Source organism: Pan troglodytes, chromosome 5 (assembly GCF_028858775.2).
Source record: "Pan troglodytes isolate AG18354 chromosome 5, NHGRI_mPanTro3-v2.0_pri, whole genome shotgun sequence".
In the NCBI taxonomy this organism is placed as follows: domain Eukaryota; kingdom Metazoa; phylum Chordata; class Mammalia; order Primates; family Hominidae; genus Pan; species Pan troglodytes.
Window position 1 is genome coordinate 124,004,519 of NC_072403.2, and position 17,474 is coordinate 124,021,992.

Below are 17,474 nucleotides of genomic sequence, written 5' to 3' on the forward strand. Positions count from 1 at the left end.
ACCCTGTCTGTAATAAAAAAAATACAAAAATTAGCCAAGTGTGGTGGCGTGCGCCTGTAATCCCAGCTACTCGGGAGGCTGAGTCAGAAGAATTGCTTGAACCCAGGTGGTGGAGGTTGCAGTGGGCCAAGATTGCACCACTGCACTGGCACGGAGAAGCGAGACTCCTTTGGGGGAGAAAAAAACATACTAAATTTAAAAAATTTAATCTATATTTGACAATGTAGCCTAAGGTGCCCATTAGTTGATAAATCATTATAGGGCAAGTGAAATTCTAGATTAATTCTTGAATAGAAATAAGATTAAGCTGTAAATATATTTAGACTTTTCACTGCCTGATCTTGAATATCAGTTTCTTTTGGAAAGGAGAAAATGCAACTTTTCTGGCCACTGTTAACAACTGCAATCTAAAATTTTTTATATCAAATATTGTAAAAATTTAAATTTCCAAGACAAAGACCAAGAACAGTATCATTACTTTGCAAAGGAAAGAAATATAAAGAATACAACTTAAAATTAACCTGTGGATCTGAAATATAAATTGTTATTAAAAATAAATTAATGTTAAGGCTAGAACTGAAGATTATAGTAACCGGGACAATTATAGCCATTTATTACAAAGTTTGGAAGATATCAAGCTTAGTAACATTCTGTTCATTTGTATAAATGTCATGCAGAACAATAACAAGTAGCACTGTTGAAAAATATAGACATTTATTATAAAATCAATTGGTTTGATAAGAAAGCAATTATTTAAAAAGTTTAATACAAATACATGTTAAGTGTACAAATTAGGATTCTTTTGAGCAAACAAGTTGTTATCTAAAGAAGAAGCAAAACCTCCTTAACAGTTGTAATAAAACCTATGCCTGAAAAGTTAGTGGATATTACACGGAAATATTTATATTGTGTTCTTCTACTCCCAGTAACTACTTTTAAAGAATCAGGATAACTTAAATAGAATATCAAAATATAAATTATAAATAATTATGAAAATATATCTGTACAAGATTTTTATTGAAGACACATCAGTGCATAAATGCCTAAATATGAGGCTATAAATACAGCAAAATATTCAAGAACTATGTTATCTCAATTTTAGAAAAGGGAACTTTTCTGAAGAGAAATGTTTGAAGTTAAGGTACTAAGATTTCACTAATTTCACACATTGGTATTACCAACAAATTGCAATTAAACAGAAATCACTCTTTTAGACAAAAATATTTCCTGATAATATGAAAAAACTGGAGTTTCCAAATTACAAAAATGTTGAAACAGAAAGGTCAGAAAACACAATGTGAAATTAAGAAAGTCTTTTTGAGGGTTTCTTTTTCACATAGCTATGCTTAGTCTGGGTAAATCCTGCACAGGCATGTTTTTTGTGGCGTCCAGTTGGTCATATTCCTGTATGAGTGCTGATAAAGATGACACAGCTTCTGTGAAACAGCTTTCTTCCATCCCTTCAACTTGTAGATAGTGATGAAGGTGAGCCTATAAATTAAAAAATTAGGTAACGTTTACCATTTCAGGAACTTTAATACATAAGACTATCCTAAAAGGTAAATATTCCTTATTAAAATTAGAGTTCATTCAGCTCTACATTTGAAAGAGAACTTGGGTCAAATTGAATGAATCCTATAAACTCATGAATTTTCTCATTTAAAGTAGCATGAGTAAGCCTCTCCTCTTCAGTTATAATCAGTACAACGCACATAATAGAAAACATCACCCCTGATTTGTAATAGTGTAATTTTTAAGAATACATCTTAAATAGCCAAAATAAACACATACAGTTACAAAGCTGTACAATAATTACCTTTTTCTTGTAGAGCCTCATGAATCTCTCTTTCAGTTCCATGAAGGTGGGCTTCACACATGTGTTATTTGCTAAAGCTAATAACGAATGAGAATGGCCCACAGGAGGTACGGAACACAGGCTGGTCTTCCAGCCTTCTTGATTCCAGGAGACAAATTGTAGAGATGGTTTTAATCTGAGATTTAAAAAAAAAAATCTCAGAAGGTAAGAACTAAGGTACTAAAAATGTCTGCCATATAATGGCAGCTCATATTAGTTAAACCAGAACATTATGGATGGTATCAATCTAATTGCTTAGTTTAGATGCTAAGTTATCTATTTTTTACTATTGGCAGTAACATGGTACAGTCTGACAGTGAACTAAGAGACATTTTGTAGGGGAACATTAAATTGGCTGTGTTGGTGATTCAAGAAGCTAGAAACTCACTCCTTAAGAGTAGAAATGTAGGGATATAAAGAAATGAAGGTACTATCATTTTCCTTACTTTGTAATTCAACAGACTAGTTTTCTTACAAATAGAATGAAATAGTAACACAAAAATCAGAAGTAGTAGTAGTACTACTATAGTAGTACTGGTGGCAGTGGTAATAAAAATAGTATAGCTACGATTTTCTGAACACTTTCATAAAATAAAACATGTCATATATCATTTAATACTCCTAAATAAAAACCATGTACTATTATTATCCTTATTTTACACTTGAAGAAAACAAGGCACAAAGAGACTAAGTAGTTTGTTCACAGTCACGCTTTAGTAAGTGGCATTGCTAGAATTTGAGGGCGGCTGTTAACTAACTACTATGCCACACTGTCCCAAGCAGCACACACAAATTATCTTTAAAAATATAAACCAAACCTTTCAATATTTCTACGAAGATCTGAAATTTGTACATTTCCTCTAACCATGAGTGCACAGGCGAGGTAAAGACTGTGTTTGGGGTCTGCCCGAAGCAGCTGGTGATCTTTACTAAAGGCATCTGAAAACATCTGATCCAATCTACAACAATGAAATTGTCATTGTTTATACAAAATATTACTTCTATGTATAACTATAAAATGAAGATAGTCCTCTATAAGTAATAAACCACACTAAATATTACACTAACAAAATATTAGATTATATATATTCCAAAAATATTAAATAACTATACTTTTCTTGAAGCAATCTTAATGATATAAGAAGAGAAGAAATCATATAATATTTTCTTTTTCTGGGGGAAAAAGGCTTCTGCAGTATATGGGTGATTTCAGGTAGCTACAAAATGTTGACTGTAGCATTATGAACTCTATGTAGTACTGATTTTTGAAACTTGTATTATTATTACTTAGTTCAGTATACCTTATTTATTTCATAGTATCCAAACTACTAAAACTAATTAAAAGCCTATAACATTAAGACTATTACTTTGTAAAGTATATTATATCATAAATTTTGTTAACAGGAGGAAATTATCAAAGGACAATGTGAAGCTCTCCTATAAAAGATGAAACTCCATAGTAGTGCTCCTAAAAGTAGAGACTTTTAACCTAAGTCTTTTAACTGAAGGATAAAAGACAAAAGAAAATAAAGGTGACTGACAAAGTTTATATCTAACAATACACAGACTCCAATGCTAGGCTGATGCCAACGGACATTTAATAATCACCATGTTGCATACACTGTGTATGTTGCTTAGCTTGTTAAGGTCATCAGCATCCCATGCAGAAAGGGAGTCCTATCTATTAGTTGGCAAAGTGGTCATTTGCTGTTGGCTTAGATGAAAACTTACCAATATCACTTGTGACATTCCTGAAGTATAGAATTATCTTGTCAAAACTTTAGTCATAAAAAAGAATCTTTAGTTTTCTTTAAAAACTTTTTAAAAATTATTTTCAATCTGTTTTAGAGACAGGGTCTGTCTTCCTTTATTGCCCAGGCTGGAGTCCAGGATCAAAATCACAGCTCAATGCAGCCTCAAACTCCTGGGTTCAAGTGATCCTCCCACTTCAGTCTCCAGAGTAGCTGGGACTACAAGTGCAGACTGGGTCTCACACTATGTTGCCCCGGCTGGTCTTGAACTCCCGGGCTCAAGTGATCCCCCCATCTCATCCTTTCAAAGTGTTGGAATTACAGGTGTGAGCCACTGCACTCAGCCAATTTAGTTTTCCCTTTCTTATTTACATACTGTCTCCTTACAGAGTTTGGCAGGACCTTTTCCCTCAGTCAACTGTGAATGCCACTGTGAACTTTTCAAGCTCATCATCAGTATACATGCTAAGAGTATCTTTCAAAACTACATTTTTTGTTAAGTATACTGATGTAATCTTTATGCTTAACAATGACACACAGTTATAAAGCAAGGTGTTCTGGAAAACATACAGAGTTACATCTGAAATTCTTCTATGGTACTGGGCTGTGACAGTAGCTTTAAAACAAACTCTCATTTAATCTACCCAATAAGTATATGAGGTAGGTACTATTTCATTTTTACAGATGACAAGAACTAAGAAAGTTTAAGTCACTTCCCCAAAGTCCTGTAGCTAGTGACAATTAGGATTCAAATGTGTTTGTCAGACTTCAAAGGACTTTTCATAAGCCTACAAATTTAATCATTAGATTTAAGTTAAAATAGTTTAATACTGGCATTTTTCAACAATTACTTCTAAATAAAGATGCATTCATGTAATGGAAAAATGGATGTCATCAACTCTCACAGATGATACAATTAAATAACTAGAGTTATTGCAAATTTTTTTCTCTTAAAAATGTTTTTTAAAGTAATTTGAGGCCTCAAACAATTGAAACAAAGTTACACCTTACCTTCTAGGAGGAATGTTAACATCTGTCAGTGTATACAGAGGTGTTAGGCTTGACACGAGATAATGAAGTTGAGGAAAAGGAACTAAATTCATGCTGATTTCATTAAGGTCCATATTAAGGGACCCTTCAAATCTTGCAGAGCTAAAAAGTTAACATTAAAATGAGAAAATTTTTAATTTTAAAATTATACACTTTAAATGTAGCTCGATTTATTCAGCAGGTAGTTTCTTAAATTCTTTTGTACACTGTTCTTCAGTGCAGAACACATGCTTTTCTTCCATATTAGTGAAATTTAGTATCAGAACAATCATGTATAAAATAAAATAACACACAACATCTAAATTTTTTTATTCTTTTTTTTTTTTTTGAGACAGGGTCTCGCTCTGGTTGCCCAGGCTGGAGTGTAGTGGTGTGATCTCAGCTCACTGCCACCGCCGCCTCCCATCTCAGCCTCCTGATCAGCTGAGACTACAGTAGGCGTACAACACCTTGCCTGGCTAATTTTTGTATTTTTTGTAGATATGGGATTTTACCATGTGCCCCAGGCTGATCTCCAGCTCCTGGGCTCAAGCAATCTACCTGCCTTGGCCTCCCAATGTGCTGAGATTACAGGCATGAGCCACCATGGCTGGCCCTACAGTCATTCTTTCTGGATTATCTGAAGTGTAATCAATATACTATTATAGTTGCTCATTACACATATAAAAATATCCTATTTAAAACAAACTTTATATTTGAGTTAAACACATATAAGTCAATAATTAGTAACTGTAGAAACAACTAAATTCCTCAAGAATCTGCTTAATATACTCTATAATCTAGAATATAATAATGTCAAAGCAATCTCTGATACCAAAAAGCCACAGAAATCTTTTGGACCAGTTAATGAGGAGGTACAGATTAGTTGGTTTAAATGATTAAGACATTCTACAGCTAAAAAATGTTTAATTTTGTCTACGTGTTTTACAAGTGTGTCAACCACAAAATCTTTTACATCATATGATATCTATTAATATTCCATGGAACATACTTGGGGAAATGCTGCTTTGGAGTCATAGAAGGTAAAATTCTGCTTGATCACTCCAAGAAAAGATAGAAGACAAAATAAAAACAGAAGCAGCTTCTACAATTTAGAATAACTAAAAAATGCTACTACAAAAATTCAAAATATCACCAAAAGCACAATAAAGTTTTTTGACTATCCCTGGATAGAATTACCTCGTTAGGTTGAGCAGCAAATTTGCCACAATGTTATTCATTGCATCAAAGGGCTTCTTATGCCGCTTTTTTAAAGCCCCAGAACTTGAAGTAACCAGACTCTTTGGCTTCACAGTTGTACCCAACTTTCCAGAATTCACCATGAGGTCGATTTTGCTAATGATGTCAAATAAAGACTTTTGAGGGAAAAACATTGGGAGAGAAGCTATTAAGAAGAGTGGATGTAGATGATACTCTACTAGGAAAGAGAAAGAAAAACAATTTAAACTGATTTTTTTTCTAAGAAGGCTGAAAAGTGAAGAGAATGTTTCATATAAACACATATACATAATATAGGACTGAATATATGTAACATTTATTCATAAGTTCCAATGTCATTTCTTACTTGATTGTCAATGGGCAACACACAGTCTGCATGCTCATTAAGTTCCTTCATTGCCAAGATGCTATTATAAGGTGAGGTTATGACATCATCCTCACCAGAAGGATAAATGGAAGTCACAAATCTGTATACTTCTGGGAATTCGTCTTCAAGCACCTTTAAAAGAAATGTGCCAAGTCCAGATCCTGTTCCTGAGGATTAAAATGTTTTTTAAAAATTAGCATAAATGATTCAGAATATAATTGTGAAGAATTTGAAACTTTATTTTTTTTGAGACAGGGTCTTGCTCTGTCACCCAGGCTGGAGTGCAGCAGCATAATCAGCTCAATGCAGCCTTGACCTCCTAGGGTCAAATGATCCTCCTGCCTCAGCCTCCCAAGTATCTGGGACCTCAGGCATGAGCCACCACGCCTGGCTAACTTTTTAAGTTGTATAGAGATAGGGTCTACCTATGTTGCCCAGGCTGGTCTTGAACTCCTAGGTTCAAGCAAGCTTCTGCCTTGGCCTCCCAAAGTGCTGGAATTACAGGCATGAGCCACCACACCTGGTCAGAATTTATATTTGTAAAAATAATTTTCAGCTTATTTCTGTGACTATATATTAACTAATCTAATTTTGGATAAGGAAATGAAGGCAACATTCAGGAAACGAAGTCCTGAATTCCATCTCTGGTTCTGACAGTGAGTTTGGGAGGGCCGTCTATATCTCACTCCTTTTCATATTTAAGTTATACCTATATAATGCCACAAGAACCAATTGCACGTGCACAAGTAAAAAATTCAACTAAGACGGTGTTCAGTCTACATTTGATATTAAGCAACTTAAGAAAACTAACTTGACAGCTTTAGTGTAGTGTGTATATAATCTTGATGAAAAAAACTATCATGTCATCAAGCAACTTAAACAGAGTTAAAACTGTTTACAATTAAGCATGCCTACCTTGAATTTCAAAAATTTTCAAATATGAAACACTACTGATTTAAAAGCAGAAACTCTAGGAATCTCATTAAAGATAACTTTCTGATACATCAAGTTACATTTACATAAATTCAGAAATTTTTCAGAACTTAAAACTGGAATCCTCTAATCCGATGTTTTTCAAACTGGGTTCTGAACTATTAGTAGGCTATGAAACTAATGAACAGATTAGTACTGTTTTCTTTTCTTAAATGAAACAGTAGAAAATAACATGTCAGATGTAGTATGAGTAAATAACATTTTCTTAATATATTTTTTCAGGTGTGTATGCTGCATTGTGATATATAAAATGTATTTCATACTATTCTGGTTAAAAAAAAGTTTAAACGCCAATGTTTTAATCCATGCAGATAACTATTAAAAGGCTATGATGCTAAAATTACTAAGTCAAAGTGAGGGAGATTATTGGGGTGATCTTTAATGAGAAGGACTTTCTAAGCATCATAAAAAAACCAGAGCCATTACAGAAGAGACAGTTTTGATTTCATTAAAAATAAACAAAACTTCTATATATACTTTAAAAACCCATAAAAAAAATAACAAGACAAACTTACAAAAAAACCCTTCAATACATATGATGGGGAGGACTAAGTTTCTCTAAGAAAGAGTTCCCACAAATCAACAACAAAAAATACGAATAATGCCACCACGAAATGGGCAAAGGATAGAAATATTTAACTCATAATAAAAGAAATACAAATTGCAAATAGAAGTAAAGATGCTCAACCTTTCTTCTAATTAAGGAAATACAAATTAAAACTAGATACAATTTTGAATATAATAGATTTATGTCTCATGATACTCAGTATTGGTGCTAGTGTAGGGAAATAGAAACTCATACACATTGTTGCCAGTAAGAAGCACTGGTGCAATATTGTAGGAAGGTATATAGGTAATATCAGCCAAAATTTAAAATGTACATATGCTTTGGTCCTATCTTTTTCTTAGGAATACTGTCTAAAGCTATAGTGGCACAAATGCAGAAGTATTTGTCCCAGACTTTCACTGATGATTGGATGTAAAAACTAAACACCATAAACACTTAATACCCATCAATAACAAACTCACTTTAAACTGTATAATTGATTCTACGACAGAGAGCTGATATGGAAAGATGTCTGAGAAAGAGATAAAGTGGAAAAGTTACAGTATAGTATATACTGGATAATCTTCTTTATGTAAAAATATACATACATGCTTTGATAGGCATAGAATATATCTGAAAGAACAGACATAAAAAGACCCTGCAAACCTGATCATCTGTAAGGACAGGGAGTAGGCATTAGATGTGGGGAAAAAAGGACTTTACTTTTAACCTTTAGTATTAATATTTATTTTTGCTATTTTAAGTGAATTGTAAGTATGTTCTTCTGAGATGTTGGGTAATAAAGGTATTTTTTAAAAAGGTATAACGAACTATAAATCAAATAAAAAGCTAGCTCAAATTTGCAGGTTAATTATACTAGTACAGAAACAAATTTGTTTCTTAACCGATGATTATGAGGGTCTTTTAAAGACATGGTTACACAGCAATTTTAACTTTTAATCTTAAAATGCTATGTCAATGAATAATCTGTATAAAAATCAACTGTACATACACCTAACTTGCTGAATATAAAATCTTAATCTCAGGTTGGAGGCAAAAAGTGTGACAATTTTGTTCTTTTAAAATTTGCTAAGCGTATTTAAAAATCAGCAAGTTACATTCTGTTTCTATTTTTACAGAACAGGGGAGCAAAATACTTCAGTTCTAAGGTATAGACTTCCCTGGGGGAAGAAAGCAATGCTGATCATTTATTTTTACTTCAAGTCGATTAATTGGCATGTAATAAATGATCTAAAGGAATTGACTAAACTAGTTTCCTTTTTTTTTCTCTTTTTGGAGACAAGAAAGGTTTGAAGATGGTTAAAGAAAGGGTATTGATATCCTTTGGCAAGCACACATCATGAACACGTCAAAAATGCTTCACTCTAGGAAACAGGACTGTACAGGCAAACTCTAAGGAGAAAGTCAGCATTTCTCAAAAGCTCATACGTCCTGAAAAGTATCTGAATGTTCTGTAAAAGAAACTAAAGGTACAAGAAAAAAAATTTTCCAGTATAGTTCTGTTGACTCTTAAGAGGGCTTACATTAAAAAAAAAAAAAAAAGAAAAAAAGAAAATAGTGACATAATTACACAAAATTTTAAGATAAAAAGGTGTATGTTTATATACTCAAACTACACACCCTCCGAATAGTTCTATCTTTATCAAGCACAGGTCTAAAAACAAGACTTACGTTTGCAAAATGAATTCCCACTTATACTTTAACACTGTTACAGGCAAATGAGTGAAAAATTTTACCTCCTCCCATGGAATGTATTATAAAGAAACACTGCAAGCAATCACAGTGCTCTGCCGACTTTCTGAATTTCTCTAAAATCTGGTCTTGGTAAAGACTGCCGAAAACTTTGTGACCCACGGCCCTGAAAATTAGAATATGGATTTTAAAAATTCCTTGCATTTATTTTTTTATTTGATTAGTTCTAATCTAAATAAAAGGATTTTAAACAAATTTGAAAAGTATTTTTATTGAGCTAAGTAAAGACTATTCTTGTTTCATGTAAATAAATCATACAATATCCTGAAGATACTAGATAGAAAACTTAACAAATATTCAGTATCTATAATCCTCAAATATCTGGATAAGTAAGCTCATTAGTAGTGAATATTAAACTATGATTTTCTAAATTTATCTTAACCTTCTCTTAAGGTACAATTCCAACAAAACAAGACTGCAGTTACATAATTTTTTCTTCTCTCCATTTAAGGCAAACTCTGAATTGTAGTGGATTTTACATACTAAAAAGTAAAATGTGGTAAACTACAGAGACACTGAAAATAAAAAATTTAAACAAACCTATTCTGGTTTCATATATGAGAAAAAAAAGGTCACATCATGTTATTAGATGAAATGGCACATGGTAGAAATTGATATTCATGCAGCTCTGCAAGTCTTTTTAAGTTGTCCAAATTTGCAAATATCACTATGATGAATTAAAACAAAAGATTTTCCCATAATATGCATTTCAGGTATAACTCAAAAGTTACATAATAAGTTATACAACAATTAGTGAAAATGCAGTTAGGTGGTCAGATGGGCTCACTTACTAAGTGACTGGTTCTCTGGGAACACAAGATTCAAATTTATGCTTTAGTAAAATTACACATTATTCCGCATTATGAACCTGAGGGACTGGCTGCAAATAGTGAAAATAATGAATATGAGAGCTTTGCAAATAACAAGGAGCTAATTTCTAAAAAACAGCAACAGTCTCAATGTGAATTCTTAAGTAATCACTGTTGAAGTTTTTTCCCAGTAAAGAGAAGAGACCATTATATACTCAAGGGCCTAAACAGCCTTAGGCTCAGCTTGAATGCTAGGATACTGGTCTGGCTTGCATCTCTATCAATTGTATTACATCTGACCAATTGGACAACTTGAGAGTGAGTCAAATAACATAGATAACAGTTAATGAAAGTACTTAAAACATTTGTCATTATTTAATGTTCTTCAAGAATTTATGAAACGGAATTTAGCAAATTAATTTTTCATAATTCTTCTTTTTCTTTAAAAAAGTTAGAAGGAACTAGGAGTAAATACAGGTGGCTTCCAAGCCACTATTTATTAAGGTGGTGGGCCGAAAGGCCTAGCATTATGTGGCAAATTACAACCTGTTTCGTATCAGCAGAATCTCACAATGAAGAAAGATTGCTCATTTTTTTCAGAAGATATTCAATTTTTACGCTGTGTATTCTCACCAATTATTTCCTGAGCCAGAAATATCAGTGATGAGCTGTTTCGTATCAAATACATCTCTCAGTGGTCCCTGCAGAATTTCATTCACTACCCCTTCTTCCATATCAATCAAGACAGCCTGAGAAAGAAAAATAAAATACAATTAATGTATTTTCCTTTAGAGTTATTCACTCTGTAAATGAAAAGAATTTATGCGCTGAATATTGCACTGTTCTCTTTATAGTTTAAGCTTAATTAAAATCTTTATGTAGAATCTGTTGTAAAAATTAAAAAAGAATTTCACTCTGTTTGAAAGGTGGAATCCAATTAAAAAATGGATTCTAAATTCTTTTATCCTACTCCAAAATGCCTAGTTGGGGAAAAAAAGCCCAAGAATAATCCCCTCAACTGAATTTCTAACAAGGTCTCAGAAATGTAGAAGGTATCCTTAACCAGAACAAGTTCTCAATACAGGATGCATGAATGTACTTGCATACTAGGAACAATCATGCTGCTCTTTATGAACCACAGCTCAAAACTGTCCAATTCAAATGAGTAAATTTACCATTACGTGCAAAGGCACTGGATAGATGTAAAAAATGACAACATGGTCCCTTCCCCCAAGTAATTCACAATCTAATTCATTACTACAAACTTTAGCTGACATGACAGAAAACCTACACTCCTAAGAAGAAATGAGAATATAAAACACAAAATTAATTATGGAAAAACAAACAAACAAACAAAAAAAGATGAAGGACATCTAGTAAAACGTAAAGCAGGGATAGCTTGGCAGTAGGATTACATGTCCCGTCCTCCCACTTCCCTGTACTTTCCATATATTCTACAGCGAGGAAGAAGAGTGAAAAAGTAAACTAAGTAGAGTTAAATAAAAAAAGCAAAGCTGAAACAAATTCTTAGGGTACACTAAACAATGATTTGTTAACTCTTTGATTCAGTGTCACAGAGGAAGTGCTCGGTTTATGGCTTTCAGTTCTGTTACCATATAACATTAAGCAGTGAGTTTAATCATGTGTGTAATTAACCATGCTACTTCAAGATATTACAATTAAAATAATACAGCAGTATATCATAAAGACTATAAAACTATGTTTTACAAATGTGCTCCTTTATATAGAGCAATCATATATACACTTTACATACAGAGGACTGTATAGGATTATGTTTGGCAACGTTAGGTATTTTCAAGCATATTTCTGACAATATCCAATTTTGACCTCAAATGCTGACTTTAACACCTAAACAAACCAAAGAGAGACTTCACTCTATGGGCAAATTTTAGTACTACAAATTGTGAGATTATAAAAGAAAAAACAAATTGGATTATACTGGCCTTGTTCCAAAATAGATTTATTGAGGTATGTGGAAGATTAAACATATATAAATCATACCCTCAATTACTCTGCTATCTGGCAAGGGAAGCAATATGCAAATACAAACTGATATTCAGGTACTTCCTGAAATTAGTTTTGATAGAATCATCACTGTCCTAGTCACTTAACATTAAAATCCTGACATATAACTCTTCCAGACCTTCCTTAGTTACATCAGGCCCTTGTTTTTCCTTTGGAAATTAACTAAACTTTGGGAGAGTATTTTGGGTTCTTTACTTAGGCATCCAAGGTCTGGAGTCAGAACTGTTCCAGGATTTGATGTTTGTACTCCCTTTCAGAGCCACCTGGCTTTACAATTGTAACATAGGATTTATAAAATTCTGAGTATTTATTAACCTAAGAAACTGAACACAGTGGAGGGACCCAAGCACCAAGTTATCTTGTGAAGCCTGGACTCTTCAGTGATCACAACCATGTAATACCAAGAGCTCTTAAGGAGAAAATGGAAGAGTACCTTCTCGGAAAAAAAGTCAAAGGCTACAAAAACACGCTGATTTATTTTTTCCTAATAGTGTTTCCTTCACCTCTCAATCTGCTTACTGATATGGTTGTAGGAAAAAGATTCAACTGGGAGTAGTCCAGGAAATGTCAAAGTCTCTTTTTCTCTAAGATTTGGATTGGGATACCTACTCTCTCTACATCACAAAGCATACTGTGGTAGTCAATTATTGTAACAGCCTGCAAGCACATGATCTCTGCCCTAAATTTTGTTTTCCAAGGACATCGGAGATTGCAGATACTAGATGATTCCCAGATGTCACAAAACTATTGCTCACCAGTCTTTAAGCTACGACACCAGGTCTGATCCTTGGCATCTCAATTCCTTCCATAACATTATTTTTTTTTTTTTTGAGACGGAGTCCCGCTGTCGCCCAGGTTGGATGCAGTGGCGCGATCTCGGCTCACTGCAGGCTCCGCCCCCCGGGGTTCACACCATTCTCCTGCCTCAGCCTCCCGAGCAGCTGGGACTACAGGCGCCCGCCACCTCGCCTGGCTAATTTTTTGTATTTTTAGTAGAGACGGGGTTTCACCGTGTTAGCCAGGATGGTCTTGATCTCCTGACCTCGTGATCCGCCCGCCTCGGCCTCCCAAAGTGCTGGGATTACAGGCGTGAGCCACCGCGCCCAGCACCTTCCATAACATTTAAACTTTCTTTTCTGTTATAGTCAAAGATCACTGATCAAAAATCAGAAAAAGTAGTTCATTACAGACAATCACAGAAATATTGTTGGAATGATTAAGACTGTAAATAAGACTGTAAATATGGGCTAAGAACCTGAAGTACTTGGTTCAGGAGAACTTATATGGTGAATGGTTTTTATTCACTACAATGTGGCTGGTTCCATGTTTTTTATTGGTAGTAACCTTGATGCAAATAAATCTTCCAGTATCTTTAAATAAAACATTAAATTGTACTAGTACGTATTTCAGGTCCTTAGAGTTAAGAACGCTCCTTTTGTTATCATTTATCTAGACACTATTTCTTCTGAAAACAGGCTAACTACAGTGTTTTAAAGTATGGGTTTTTCCCCCTAATGTGTTAGGTGGACACAAATGTCTGCTTAGTTATATTTATATTAAATGTGGCTTAGTAATTTTTTTCTACTTTGAAAAGTTTAAAGTTTTATTCTCATCATAGTTACTGAGAATAGTTATTTAAAAAATACATGTAATATTAAGAATCCAAGCATATGTATCTTACTCGTGCTTTTAAAGAACATATTTTTCCCTTGGAAATACTTCCACCATCACCAACCACTCTGAAAGATAAAAAAATGAGAAATGGTCATAAGATCTTCCATGGCTAATAGCACTATCAGGTGATAAAGTTAACTTCCATTTATATAAAAAGACTGCTTATAGGCCAGGTAAGGCAGACACAACAGCTATTCCTAATCTCTTTCTTCCTTGCTTACCTCCCATTAGGCTGAAAAAGTGAGGTACTTAGTTTCCTGACTTTCTTTGTAGTTAGGGCTGGCCATGTAATCCAGTTCTAGCCAATGAGATAAAGGGGAAGTATTCTGGGAAGCTTTTAAAGAAGGACCAGATGCAGTTGGTGCCTATTTTCTTCCTTTTTCCTGCCTCAAACATGAATATGGATGTGATTCCTGGAGCAGACTGCCATTTTATAGTCATGAAGTAATAATACAAGTACAAAAAGCCAACACACTTATGGACAGTGGAACATATATAGTATTAGATCTTTGAGGCATTCCTTTAAACCTAGAACATCTGATTTCCAGATTTGTGAGATAAATGAATACCTTTACTGCTTCAGCCACCATTAATGTAGTTTCCTATTGCAGTTAACACCCATCAACTGATATAACTGGTATTTACCACTGAGTATCTAAGGTTGTTCTCAGAATTTCACGTTGGAAATAAGTTGCCAAAGTACTGAAATCTAACGCAGTATATGGGTCAATAAAGACAGTTCACAAGACAGAATATATGAAGGGTAGCCAATCGTCAGGCCAAATTCAACTAGCTGCCTGTTTTCCTAAATAAAGTTTTATTCAAATGTGGACACACCCATTCCTTTATGTATTACCTATGCCCACAATCATGCTACAGATCAAGTAGTGGTGCAAAAGACTTTATGGTTCACAAAACCTAAAATATTTACTGCCTGGTCCTTTACAGAAAATATATGCATGCCAACCCATGCTGTAGGTAAATTCCTATCATGCTACTCAAAAGGTATAAAAATTTAATAAGAATAGTACACAAAGATATGGTTTTACTTTGAAAAATATTTTTTGTACTAAGCTGTGGAACAGATGCTGCATGTGTTGATAGTACACAGAAAGAAGTGCAAGATGCCACAACCCTGCTTGCCAAACTTACCGGGAAAATAATAGTGCTCTCAGGTTAAAGTATAAAACGCAGAGAGTAGATGAGAGTGTAGTTATGAAGAGTCACCTTATGAAGAAAGAAAAGCTCCCAGGCTGAGTCTCAACTATGTAATACTCAATGTAAGCGTTGGGTAACAAGAAGTAAAGAGGTGGGTGTAGGAACTTAGCAAGAGAAGCGCCTGAAAGGAAGTATTACAGAAGCAAATTTGAGTCTCCTAAGAGAATTTAGAGGTGAGGATATTGTGGGCTACAAATAAGAGGGAATCTATAGTCTATATGACAGATAGCTCCATAAAATAAAGATAAATGATACCAGCCATTAAAGTAATACACCTAACTTCCTTTGGTCTGATTCCATGGTCACCAAGCAACCTTCAGATTATTACATAGCTTTTCAGTTAGATTTCCTACAAAAGATAACGTAATGTGCCTATGAAAATGAGAATTTGGTCTTTGGTTAACCTGGCTGTACTGGAGAGCACTGAACCCATCTCGAGATGCCAATGACACTTCTGAGTTTGCAAGCCAGTGTCCTAGATAGACTCTGGAATTCACCCAGGAAGTGTGGACTAATCAGCTTTCTCTGAAGATAACTGCTCACACACCCAGCCAACTATTTTAAACTAGAACTGATGTTCCTATTGGATGAAAGCCTGACACGAAGTATGTATTTTTCAGTTTAAGCACAGGACAGTTAGTTTTATGAAGTATTTTGAAAATGCATGAACTTAATGATTTAATATTAAAAGCTTATGGAGATATCCTGAACGGCAACTTACTCTACCAGATAAAACATATATGGTACTTACATATACTCTTTATTAAATAAACAAAAACAATCCAACAACTGCTTGTTACCTTTTTAAGTATATTTTTATACTTATGGCATATATGTAAACAATATATTTCTCTTTCAAAAGTTAGTTATTACAGGATGCATTAACAAGATGCCCTCTGGGAAAATTTCAGCTTTCTTTTAATGAAACTTATTTCAAGGTTAAGTTAAAAGAAGTCACACTAAAGGGAAATCTGTTGTCTTGTTCGGCAAAATGATATGAGAATATTAATAATCTAATAGAATAAATATGCTTTCAATAATGAAACAAAAAAACACAACTTCGCAGCTACTGGCTATTTTTATTGTCCTTTGAAGAATTCTCTCCCAAGCTACTGAAAGTATCACACTGTGACAGACTTTAATCCCATCTTACCTGGTGTCCACATTTCTAAAGAAGCTGCTTATTGCCTCATCATAAATTCCTTTCTAAAAAGAAAAACATATGTTAATAGCATTTAGGTTTTGCTTCTCGCCCAAATCAAGTTCTTTCAATTTTCATTACATAATACTGTAATGGCGAGGATGAGACTCTGATAAGAAAAAGCAAGTATCACAAAATGCGGAGCCTGACTCTTCCCAATCTCCTTAGAAGAGTAAATGCCATATCTACAGATAAAGTTCAGCAGGGGGTGCTAAAGAAAGGATTTCACCCATAGGACTGTAGGACAGGTCCATCAAATGAGCGTTCTCTGGATTCTTGGTAATCTTTTTAAAAGCTGACTGGTTAAATTAAGGAATACAATAACCACACGTGTTATCTATTTTACAAAGTACTTTCCCATATACAAATCTCACTGCTCTGCACACGAACACCAATAAAGAGGAGACCCTGAGAATCAGGAAAAATGTTAAGACTAAGGTCGCTGGCCAGTGTTCTTTTAGTTTAGTGTGTGTCTGACAGCAACATGTTTAAAAACCAGTACGTTCTTTACTGGGAAGATCCCATGCATCTTAAACGGGTCAGATGAAAGCTCAAGTCGATTATTTCCTGCGTATGGGCTGGAAGACCTAGCTGACAGGCGAGGGGGCTCGCGGCGGCGGGCGGGTACCTGGTTGACCGCGGCGTGCTCCCTTAGTGCCAGGTCCCAGAAGCAGCAGCCGATCTGGTTTCCGCACTGGCCGACTGCGACCGGAGGAGAGGAAGGAAAGAGAATAGGACATTAGGCAGGAAACATGGCCGCTGGATTCCGCGGCGACCAGGTCTCTACCCGCCCGGCGTAGCTCACCCTGTACGACCACCGACTGGGTCATGCTGGTGCGCCGCCGGCTCCGGGAGCTTGCTAGCCCGCGGCCGCTTCTGCATTCCTCTCGCAACGGCGCTCTGCTAGAGAGCTGCCGTAAGTCACGCTACTGCCGCAAGCCTCTGCCGTCGCTAAGCACGTCTGTAGGTTCA

At 34.8% G+C, this 17,474-nt stretch overlaps 1 protein-coding gene across 4 annotated transcripts; it reads right to left on the bottom strand.

Annotated features, from left to right (window-relative positions):
- Positions 1-695: 695 nt before the first annotated feature.
- Positions 696-17,429, bottom strand: TUBE1 (tubulin epsilon 1). Of its 4 annotated transcripts, NM_001246392.1 has the most exon segments (12): positions 1,001-1,491; positions 1,817-1,991; positions 2,674-2,814; positions 4,618-4,758; positions 5,836-6,011; positions 6,221-6,408; positions 9,539-9,660; positions 10,997-11,112; positions 14,091-14,148; positions 16,455-16,507; positions 17,131-17,204; positions 17,308-17,415. In NM_001246392.1, coding segments are annotated over 12 exon segments (1,428 nt in total). In that variant the 5' UTR covers positions 17,333-17,415; the 3' UTR covers positions 1,001-1,332.
- Positions 17,430-17,474: the final 45 nt, after the last annotated feature.